At 47.3% G+C, this 11,837-nt stretch overlaps 1 protein-coding gene across 2 annotated transcripts in view; it reads right to left on the reverse strand.

The window, feature by feature from the left end:
• Positions 1–5,280: 5,280 nt before the first annotated feature.
• The window catches only part of LOC112068981 (puratrophin-1-like), a 7,559-nt gene continuing 1,002 nt past the window's right edge, over positions 5,281–11,837 (reverse strand). Inside the window, exons 2-4 of one of the 2 annotated variants that reach the window (XM_024136231.2) lie at positions 6,863–7,112; positions 6,629–6,716; positions 5,281–5,968 (exon numbers count right to left, since the gene is read on the reverse strand). In XM_024136231.2, the coding sequence (XP_023991999.2) occupies positions 5,865–5,968; positions 6,629–6,716; positions 6,863–7,112 (442 nt within the window). In that variant the 3' untranslated portion in view covers positions 5,281–5,864. The remainder of the gene's footprint in view (positions 5,969–6,628; positions 6,717–6,862; positions 7,113–11,837) is intronic. The other variant, XR_011475255.1, reaches the window with a different exon arrangement.

Below are 11,837 nucleotides of genomic sequence, written 5' to 3' on the forward strand. Positions count from 1 at the left end.
ACTCAGTTCTTTAGCTAGCTACTTCTCAGTGAGAGCTGTGTGGAGTGTCTCAATGTCTTCATGTGATGAGTGTGTGTCAGCTTGCCTTCCTATGTTTATGCAGTGCGTGTGTGTATGTATGTGTGTGAGTGTTGTGTGCACCCTATTCCCTATAGAGGACACTACTGTTTGACCAGAGCCCTATGATCAAAAGAAGGCACTAGATAGGAATTATGGGCCATTTGAGACACACATAGTTTAGGGTTGAAACCTTGTCACTAAGTCTGGGAGCGTTATACCAGTGTTGGATTAATCTATTCCAAATGAAGTCTGGCATTCTCACCGGACACCCGACGATTGAGGTCGCTGGCCCGGAGGTCCTCACCGTGGCCCTGGGCCTGTGTCTGAAGGACGGAGAGTCGAAAGATTTAGAGGCGTGGTTTAGCCCTCCCAGCTCCTCAGAACATCACAGTGTCATGTTTTGTCATTGATTATCATGTCTTGTCCCGTGCTTCCCCTTCTATTCGTTTCCCTCTGCTGGTCTTATTTAGGTTCTTTTCCTCTTTCTATCCCCTCTCTCTCCCCTCCCTCTCTCGCTCTCTCTCTCTATCGTTCCGTTCCTGCTCCCAGCTGTTCCTCATTCTCCTAACTACCTAATTTACTCTTCACACCTGTCCCCTATTTTGCCTCTTGATTAGAGTCCCTATTTCTCCCTCTTGTTTTCCGCTTCTGTCCTTGTCGGATCCTTGTTTGATGTTTGCTGTTCTGTGTCCTTGTTCCGCCCTGTCGTGTTTCCGCCTTCTTCAGATGCTGCGTGTGAGCAGGTATCTATATCAGCTACGGCCTGCGCCTTCCCGAAGCGACCTGCAGTCTGTGGTCGCGTATCCAGTTGTTCCCCTCTACTGCCTAGAGGATTTCAGTTTTCTGGTTGACTTTACCTGAGATTATATTCCAGGATTATCGTTTTGTTATAGACTGGAATAAAGACTCTGTTTCTGTTAAGTCGCTTTTGGGTCCTCATTCACCAGCATAACAGAAGGATCCGACCAGAATGGACCCAGCGACTACGGATTTCTCGCAACACTGCCGTCGAGATCCAGGGAGCAATGCTCGGCAGACAGAGCAGGAATTGTCTGACTGCCTCGTCATGCCGGTTTGAAACCCTGGCCGCTCAGGTCTCCGACCTCTCAGGACAGTTTCAGAGTCTTCGTCTGCGTGCCACAGCTACTTCCTGGTTCTTCCGAGTCTCCGGAACCTAGGGTTAATATAACCACCTTGTTACTCTGGGCAGCCCACTGAGTGCCGTCCTTTCTCACCCAGTGTGCTATTGTGTCTCTCTCCAGCCCAACACATACTCAAGAGAGAGAGCTCGGATCGCCTACGTCAATCACTTCTTACTGGTCGGGGGCTCGGGAGTGGGGCACAGCTATCTGGGAGGCAACGGGCTGAGCTGTACTAAACGATTATCAGCAAGCTTTAAAGAGGAGATGATACGGGTTTTGATCGTTCAGTTTTGGGAAGGAGGCTTCCAGGGCCCTGGCTTTCCTATGTCAAGGTGCATGATCCATAACGGATTACTCTATAGAGTTTCGCACTCTTGCATGCCTCCAGTGACTGGAACGAGCCGGCGTTGCTCGCTCGTTTTCTGGAGGGACTCCACGCTGAGGTTAAAGATGAGATTCTCTCCGGGAGGTTCCTTCCAGCGTGGACTCTTTGATTGCAACTCGCCATCCGCAGTAGAACGACGGGTAGATGCTTCGTCACCGAGGCTCGTGGAAGAAGAGGCTCTGCGGTTAACGGTGTGTCCCCCTCTCCGCATCCTCAACCATCTCCTCCCACCGGCTCAGAAGACTAAGCCCATGCAGCTGGGAGGTATTCGCATTTCGACTAAGGAGAGGGAACGGAGAATACCCAACCGCCTTTGCCTCTAATTGCGGTTCTGCTGAGACATTTGTCATTATCATGTCCAGTAAAAGCCCAGAGCTCAGTCACGAGCGGAGGGCTACGTCGGGTGAGCGCTTAACTCAGGTCTCTCCCATCAAGATCCTCTGTACTACCTTGTCGGTCCATCTACGCTGGACCGGTTTCGGCTTGCTTCCTGCAGTGCCCTTGATAGACTCTTGGGGCGCTGAGGGTTGTTTATGGACGAAGCATGGGCTCGGAAACATGACATTCCTCTCAGACACCAGCTTAGGGCGCGAGCCCGCACGCCCATGCTTCCGCTTTGACGTGGTAGTCTTCTCCCCAGTATCAGATTGTGAGACACTACCTTTACCCTCACAGTATCTTGTAACCACAGTGAGACCATTTCCTTTTTGATTTTTTCGTTCACCTTTTACACCTGATGTTTTGGGTCATCCTGGCTAGTATGTCATAATCCTTCTATTAATTGTGTCTAGTAATTCTATCCTATCCTGGAATGTTTCTTGTCATGTGAAGTGTTTAATGTCTGCTATCCATCCTGTTCTTCTGTCCCCTCTTCTCAGGAGGAACTGGTGACTTTTGACAGGAGGTGCCGGAGGAATATCATGATCTGCGCACGGTCTTCAGTCGGTCCAGAGCAACTCCCTTCCTCCTCACCGGTCGTGATGATTGTTGTATTGATCTCCTTCCGGGGACACCTCCCCCTCGGGGTAGACTATACTCTCTGTCGGCTCCCGAACGTAAGGCTCTCGAGGATTATCTGTTCTGTTACTCTCGACGCGACTCGAGGTACCTGGTGCTTCTTCCTCCTCCCGCCGGAGCGGGGTTTTTTTTGTTAAGAAAGAAGGACGGTACTCTGCGCCCCTGCGTGGATTTCGAGGGCTGAATGACATAACGGTTAAGAATCGGTTATCCGCTTCCCCTTATGTCGTCAGCCTTCGAGATTCTGCAGGGAGCCAGGTCTTTTACTAAGTTGGACCTTCGTAACGCTTACCATCTCTGTGCGCGATCAGAGAGGGGGACGATGGAAAACGGCGTTTAACACTCCGTTAGGGCATTTGAATACCGGGTTCTGCCGTTCGGTCTCGCTAATGCTCCAGCTGTCTTTCAGGCATTAGTTAATGATGTACTGAGAGACAGCTGAACATCTTTGTTTTCGTTTACCTTGACGATATCCTGTTTTTCACCGTCACTCGAGATTCATGGTCAGACGTTCTTACGTGTCTCCAGCGCCTTTTAGAGAATTGTCTCTACGTGAAGGCTGAAGTGCGGCCTTTCATGTCTCCTCTGGTCACATTCTCGGTTCTGTTATTTCCGCTGAAGCATTCAGATGGATCCCGCTAAGGTCCAGGCTGTCAGCGATTGGCCCGTTCCTAAGTCACGTGTCGAGTTGCAGCGCTTCATCGGTTTTCGTGCTAATTCTATCGGGCGTTTCATTCGTAATTTCGGTTCAAGTGGCTGCCCCTCTCACAGCTCTTACTTCTGTCAAGACGTGCTTTAAGTGGTCCGGTTGCCGCCCAGGGAGCTTTTGATCTCCTCAAGAAGCGTTTTACATCCGCTCTATCCTTGTACTCCTGACGTCACTAAACAATTCATTGTCGAGGTTGACGCTTCAGAGGTGGGCGTGGGAGCCATTCTGTCCCAGCGCTTCCATTCTGACGATAAGTCCATCCTTGCGCTTATTTTTCTCATCGCCTGTCGCCATCGAACGCAACTATTGATGTGGGGTAACCGCGAACTGCTCGCCATCCGCTTAGCCTAGGCGAATGGCGACAGTGGTTGGAGGGCGGACCGTTCCTTTTTGTCGTTTGGACTGACATAAGAACCTTGAGTACATCCGTTCTGCCAAACGACTCAATGCACGTCAAGCTCGCTTGGGCGTTGTTTTTCGCTCGTTTCGAGTTCGTGATTTTCTATCGCCCGGGAAATAAGAACACCAAGCCTGATGCCTTATCCCGTCTCTTAGTTCTTCTGTGGCTTCTACCGACCCCGAGGGGATTCTCCCTGAAGGCGTGTTGTCGGGTTGACTGTCTGGGGAATTGAGAGACAGGTAAAGCAAGCACTCACTCACACTCGTCGCCGCGGCTTGTCCTAGTAACCTTCTTCGTTCCTGTCTCTACTCGTCTGGCTGTTCTTCAGTGGCTCACTCTGCCAAGTTAGCTGGCACCCCGGCGTTCGGGGTACCTTGCTTCTATTCGCCCAGCCGGGTTTGGTGGCCTACTCAGGAGCGTGACACGCGCCGTTTCGTGGCTGCTTGTTCGGACTGCGCGCAGACTAAGTCAGGTAACTCTCCTCCTGCTGGTCGTCTCAGACCGCTTCCCATTCCTTCTCGACCATGGTCTCACATCGCCTTAGACTTTATTACCGGTCTGCCTTCGTCTGCGGGGAGACTGTGATTCTTAGGTTGTCGATAGTTCTCTAAGGCGGCACATTTTCATTCCCCTCGCTAAGCTTCCTTCCGCTAAGGAGACGGCACAATCATCTCATTGAGAATGTGTTCAGAATTCATGGCCTCCGTTAGACGCCGTTTCAGACAGAGGCCCGCAATTCACGTCACAGTTTTGGAGGGAGTTCTGTCGTTTGATTGGTACTTCCGTCAGTCTCTCTTCCGGTTTCATCCCCAGTCTAACGGTCAAGCAGAAAGGGCCAATCAGACGATTGGCGCATATTACGCAGCCTTTCTTTTCAAAACCCTGCGTCTTGGGCAGAACAGCTCCCCTGGCAGAATACGCTCACAACTCGCTTCCTTCGTCTGCTACCGGCTATCTCCGTTTCAGAGTAGTCTTGGGGTACCGAGCCTCCTCTGTTTCTCGTCCCAGCTCGCGCGAGTCCAGCGTTCCCTCCGCTCAGGCCTTTGTCCAACGTTGTGAGCGCACCTGGAGGAGGGTCAGGTCTGCACTTTGCCGTTACAGGGCGCAGACTGTGAGAGCCGCCAATAAACGTAGGATTAAGAGTCCTAGGTATTGTCGCGGTCAGAGAGTGTGGCTTTCCACTCGTAACCTTCCCCTTACGACAGCTTCTCGCAAGTTGACTCCGCGGTTCATTGGTCCGTTCCGTGTCTCTCAGGTCGTCAATCCTGTCGCTGTGCGACTGCTTCTTCCGCGACATCTTCGTCGCGTCCACCCTGTCTTCCATGTCTCCTGTGTCAAGCCTTTTCTTCGCGCCCCCGTTCGTCTTCCCTCCCCCCCCCCGTCCTTGTGTCGAGGGCGCACCTATTTACAAGGTACGGAAGATCATGGACATGCGTTCTCGGGGACGTGGTCACCAGTACTTAGTGGATGGGAGGGTTACGGTCCTGAGGAGAGGAGTGGATTCCATCTCGGGACGTGCTGGACCGTTCGTTGATTGATGATTTCCTCCGTTGCCGCCGGTTCCTCCTCGAGTGCGCCAGGAGGCGCTCGGTGAGTGGGGGGTACTGTCATGTTTTGTCATTGATTATCATGTCTTGTCCCTGTGCTTCCCCTTCTATTCGTTTCCCTCTGCTGGTCTTATTAGGTTCTTTCCCTCTTTCTATCCCTCTCTCTCCCCCTCCCTCTCTCGCTCTCTCTCTCTATCGTTCCGTTCCTGCTCCCAGCTGTTCCTCATTCTCCTAACTACCTAATTTACTCCTTCACACCTGTCCCCTATTTTGCCCTCTGATTAGAGTCCCTATTTCTCCCTCTGTTTTCCGCTTCTGTCCTTGTCGGATCCTTGTTTGATGTTTGCTGTTCTGTGTCCTTGTTCCGCCCTGTCGTGTTTCCGCCTTCTTCAGATGCTGCGTGTGAGCAGGTATCTATATCAGCTACGGCCTGCGCCTTCCCGAAGCGACCTGCAGTCTGTGGTCGCGTATCCAGTTGTTCCCCTCTACTGCCTAGAGGATTTCAGTTTTCCTGGTTGACTTTACCTGAGATTATATCCAGGATTATCGTTTTTGTTATAGACTGGAATAAAGACTCTGTTTCTGTTAAGTCGCTTTTGGGTCCTCATTCACCAGCATAACACACAGTACTGTTCCAGTCTGTGTAGGGGCCTGGAGACAATGGGGGAAGGACAGGAGGGAGAGAGGAGGGGTGGCAGGGAGTCTGAGCTGGGGAGGGACGAGGAGGAGGAGAGGGGAAAGAGAAGAGAGGACTTCAGCCATCTACACTATGGTCATTATCATCAATCTCGTTTTTTTCTTCACATAACATTTAAAAAAATGATCAACAAACAGAACAGACATAACAAACACAGTGCAATACTTGCAACTCCAGTCCATTAAAAAAAACTAGAAATAAAAAAGAAAAATCCTATTAAATATACAGATTTGGCCAAGCCTCCCACCCAATCATCAACATCATCATCATCATTGTTATCACATCATCATTTTCATGATACAGTACTTTTAAACATCTTCTACTGTCACCCTGTGGTCATTTTAGATAACTACAGTGAACATTCTACCCTCAGATCTCTGCTAATACCATCTGTGTGATGTTCTCCTTTTCATGTTTACTCAGTTTAAAGCTGTGATCCGACATTGCCCTATGTATGTATCAGACTGGGGTTATTGTAATATATTGAAAGTCTGGTGATTGGTTTTAGTGTAATCCAACATTAATTAGTTATTTTAGGGTATACAATGCAGTGTTAATTGCCTTTACTATATGAAACAGCTCAAAATACCAGCCATTATTATGAGCTTTCCTCCCCTCACCAGCCTCCACTGATGCTGTAATAATGTTTTTTGAATGCAACTTTTTCTTACCTTGAAGAAGTCTGCAGCCTAAGTGACTAACAAGGAGTCCACTTCTGGTTTGGTCCTTACTATATGTAGTGAGAGTACTGGAGAAACTCTTTGTATGAGGGATAAAGAGTGAGCGAGAGCCAGAGAGAAAGAGGGGGAGTTAGAATAAAGTAGTCCATTTCTTCTTCTTCTACTTCTCTATGGCGCTGCCCATGCTAAAACAGCCCTCTATCCAACTCTATGTGACCCACTCACATGTTTACTGAAGAGGTCCTGTTTCAGCAGACTCTGCAGTAGAGCTCCCTCCATGGCTGGGAGGAGGTACTGCGAGTGGAAGGCGCTGAAGCTGGCCAAGTTGTGGAAAAGGAGGTCTGCTTCCCCCCGGAGGGAGGACGGGGTGTCTGGACCCTCCAAGAGGGGCAGGTAGGTCTCCTCCACACCTGTTAACACGGCCACGTACTGCTTCCCTGAACTCAGCATCCTACACCATAATAGATAGAGCTTGCTATAGGGAGAGAGAGAGAGGGGGGCCTTAACACCAGCAAATGTTTCTAACCCGCCACCAACACAGAATGTACAAGCTTTAGCATACGTTTGGAATGTCTAAGACTTTACAGTTCATAAAGCCTATTTCTTTCTCAAATCAATGTTCGATTCCATATGGCAGCTCAATCAATACCGCATGCTATGGCATTTGGAAATGAGAGTCGAGGAGACCGAGAAGACAGAGGCAATGTTTTGTATTTCCACACTTTATTCTCAAATTGATTTACATCACACACGCACACAGCCAGCGTTACACACAGGCACATCGCAAAACATTTATGTTATATACGTAGACATGTGACTTTGAATGAGAAAGCAAGCCTTGAAATGGCGCAAAGAAAACACTCATCTTCCTTAAAGACATGAACAATTCCAGAACCGTATCAATGGACCCGTTTTTCCACCATCAGCCATTTTATGTCATGTGAAGTATGAATTGATTTAAGGTGTGTCCCTGGTCAAAAGTAGTGGCTGCATGGTCCAATTACTGTGTCTACTATAGGGAATAGGGTGCCATTTGAACGTCCATGACTAACTGTACTAGTTTATCCCAGTCCTGTTTTTGCTAATTATAGATGTTGAGTTCTGACTGAGAATGTTGTGAAGCGCCCTCTCCTTGTTGGAGGGTGCCACTGCAGTCATGAGCACACCACTACCAGACTGTATGACTATGTGTCTTACTACTATATCACGCTTCTGTCTGGATTTAACATAAGTGGAACACACCATACGTTCAATGAGGTGTTATATGGGGGTGAAATAACAACAATATATCGTTAGTCACTATATATGGATAATTTTAGAACAATAAAACAACGACTTTATGAGTGAACGGTATGAAGTTGAAAAATAGTGAATAAATTTTGTATAGTAATGTGAAACATAAACTTTCTAGGACGGTTGGAAGACCATCTTGTTAACAACAAGCAGTTTACCAGAATTCTTTTTTTGGTCTGCATTTTATCCGCCCAGCTGTGTCCCCTAATGTGTGATAAACGAGAGCAGAGCAGCTGATGCCGTAGGCGATGCCGTTCCTGGTCGGACCAAGCGGCTGACTGAGCGGCGAGCTGAAGGATGTTTTGTGGCGCTGGCTGGCAGGGGCTGACCACATTGGAGGACCGAGCACACCGAGATCCCCGGACTGCAGGAAGCCACAGCTACCCTGTCACCATAGAGTGTATGGAAGAAGAGCAACACTTTCCCTCAACTGGCGCTTCCCATTGCCTTTGTCTTACAGATTATTTGTCTGGTCAAGAAGGCCAAAGCGATTGAATGAGCTCTTCTAGTACAATTATCTAACCCGTGTCTGCCATCGTTGTGTCCAAAAATGAAAATGTGATAATAAAATAGATGGATCACTAATCAATGGAATAATAAAACGTTATGAAGAATTATTTGAAAACGGTGTTCCTATTATAACACACTCAATCTTTCTATCTCTTTCTTAAATCAACTTAAATCCTAACTTACACTAAGTAAATTCTTAACTTAGTCATGTGTGTGTCAATGGAGACTCAGTGAATTCGACGTTAAGTGGAAGTTAGCGATTCGCTCCTCTTATATAATCATATAATTTTATGACCAATTGAACCCTGTGCCCCCTCAGGCTTGCCTTGGCTGCACTTTCACCATACTAAGCCTCTATGATAGTATGTGGACAACGCCTCACACGGCCTCGTACAATTGAGTCCTCCGTTCCAAGTCCAACAGGAGGCACAGGCGAGCCCTTCGGAAGCTACCACGGGAACACACGCCTTGGCTTCGCGCATTGCGGTGCGACAAAAATCTGGAGATATATGTAAGAAGAGGAGAGATGAAGTGCGGGAGAATTGGGAAGATTCAGGGAGTGGAACAAATAGGACCACTAGTATAGTAGTACTGTCGCCTTGTGTTGTACACAAAGGGGCGAATGAGATAGCTGGGAGAAGATGGGAGGAAGGTGGCACCGCGGATTGAGTAAAAGTTAGTGGATAAACCACTTTTAGTTTTTATTATTTTGTTATTTTTAGTTGCTTTTTTGGCCTTTGTTGTTGTTTGTAATTCAACAGATGACTTGGAGAGAGTTATGTGTGAGGAGTGTTGGAGTGGATTGATAATGGACCATCTTTAGTATATTGTGTAAGATTACTTGTTATTGTGTTTGTTATCTACAGTAGTACTGGCAGTAGAAGCAGGGAGGAGGTGGGGGGATGAACAATTGTGGAACTCACTTATGTTATAGTAAGTTGTATCTTTTCTTTTTTGTTTGTTTGTTGTTATTCACAGAGACTTGGGAGAGAGATTAGGGGCAAGAGGTGGATGGGATGATAAAATGGACGCACTTAGTATAGTAGTACTTGTGTTTGTGTTTGTTATCTACAGGAAGGATAGACTCGGAGAGAGAGGGGTAGGAGGTGGAGGACTGAAATGGTACCACTTAGTATAAAGTCATGTATCTTGTGTTGTGTTGTATCTACACGAGACGTGGAGTAGAGAGGAGGATGGTTGGAGGATGTAAATTTGGACTCACCTAGTATTAGTAGTTATCTTTGTGTTTGTTGTTGTATCTTCAGAGACTGGTGAGATGAGATGTGTGGAGGTTAGGTGTGAGGGATGAATATGGACCTCTACTATGTGATATGTAGTATTCTGTGGTTGTGTTTGTATCACTTTTAGAGATTCTTGGAGTAGATGAGGGCAGTGATTGAGTGCTGTAAATCTGGACTCCTATTTTTAGTAGTACTTGTTGTTTTTGTGTTTGTATCACAGATGACCTGTTAGAGTATGAGGGAGGAGGTGGAGTGTGATTTGTAAACTTGGACCCACTAGTATAGTGTTTAGTAGCTGCTGTTGTGTTTGTATCTCAGAGACTGGTCTGTAGAGAGGGAGAAGAGGTGGAGGGATGAAATTGGGACCACTTAGTATAGTTAGTACTCACTGTTGTTTTGTGTTTTGTATCACAGAGGGAAGACTGGAAGATAGAGGGAGGTAGGTGTGAGTGGGTATGAAATTTTGGGATCCACTAGTATTAGTTAGTACGGTTGTTTTGTGTTTTTTTATATTTTCTCAGGGACAGAGTACTCTGGGGAGAGATGGGGGATGGAGGGTGGAGGATGAAATGGACCACTAGTATAGTAGTGTATTTCTATATAGTTTTGTTTCCAGTGGATGTAGTACTGTCTGAGTTTAGGAGCAGGTATTCTTACAGGAGAGAGCGTGCAGAACGTTTGCGGATTATTCGTCGGGCGGAGGTTGGCAGAGGATAGAAATGGCAGACCACTAGTTTATTTACCCGTAGTACTTCACTCACAGGTTGTGTTGTATCACAGAGGGAAGACTGGAGAGAGAGAGAGGAGGTGGAGGTCCGATCGTAACCACTTGTTATTTGCCAATTCGGTGGAACTTTTTATTTTCATACGTTATGTTATCTCTTCAGTGGAATGATAATGGTGGACTTGTGGTGGTGACATGGTTTTTCGATAGCTAAGATGAGGTGATTAGCACTCTTGGAAAGACAGGATAAGAGACAGGGAGGAAGAAGCCTGGCACTTAGAGATCTATGAACACTGGACCAACCATAGTATACTTTGTCAGCATCTGGTATCTGGCCCAGAATTACCATTTTTCCCACCAACACGCCTTCCCCCATTGTTGAAGTGTATAATGTGTTCAATGGAAATACTATCACTTCCATAACATCGACCTAGAGACTCCATCGGATGAGAGAGGGATGTGTTGATATGGTCATGGGAGGAAGATGACATCTTGGGTGGAGACCCGGCTTAGTGAACATATTTCCTTTTTAATTTAGTCAGTAACTGTGTTGTGTTGTATCTCAGAGAAATACTAAGGAAGAAGGAGGAGGTTTGTAAAGTCAAGATGAAATGGGGACCACTAGTATATTGTAGTAATGTGTTAGGTGTTACCTCATGGCGATCACGGTATGTACTAGGAGAGAGAGGGATGAGAGCGGAAGGAAGGTGGAGGGATGAATGGACCACTAGTATACTTGGAGATAAGTTGTGTTGTGTTGTATACACCAGGACCTGGAGAGAGAGGGAGGAGGTGGAGGGGTGATAATGGACTCATAGTTTAGTAAGTACTGTGTTTTTGTGGGCTATACCAGAGACTGGGAGAGAGGGAGGAGGCTGGTGGCGATGAAATCGGACCACGACTTAGTATATAGTACTTTATGTGTTGTGTTGTATCACAGAGACTGGAGAGAGAGGGAGGAGGCGTGAGATGAAATGATACCACTGTTGACCTAGTATAGTAAGCTGTGTTGGTTTGTTGTAGAATAACAAAGAACCTGACAAGAGAGGAGGAGGTGGAGGTGTATGAAAAAGACACTATAATAGAGTACTTGTTTATTAGAGTTGGATTCTGAGGAGGGGAGGCATGAGATGAGAATAGGAGTATTTATGTGTATGTTTGTATCAAGACTGGAGAAGGTAGGAGGGATGCAGGAGGAGTCGCGGGTCCTCTTTCTTTTACTCTTCTCCCCCCGCTTCTCGTCATTCCTTGAATTCTCTGATTCTTCTCAGCCCGTTGCCTCTCACTCTCCCTCCAATCTCTTCTCTATTCCTCTTCCCCTTCCCTCCCTAACTGTCTTTCCAGCTTCCTCTCTCTTTCTGATTCCCCCCATTTTCCTTTCTCCCTTCCCCAACCCCTCCTCATCCGCTTCACTTCATCTCTACCGCCCCCC

The sequence above is a fragment of the Salvelinus sp. IW2-2015 genome, unplaced genomic scaffold (assembly GCF_002910315.2).
Source record: "Salvelinus sp. IW2-2015 unplaced genomic scaffold, ASM291031v2 Un_scaffold815, whole genome shotgun sequence".
Classification (NCBI taxonomy): Eukaryota; Metazoa; Chordata; class Actinopteri; order Salmoniformes; family Salmonidae; genus Salvelinus; species Salvelinus sp. IW2-2015.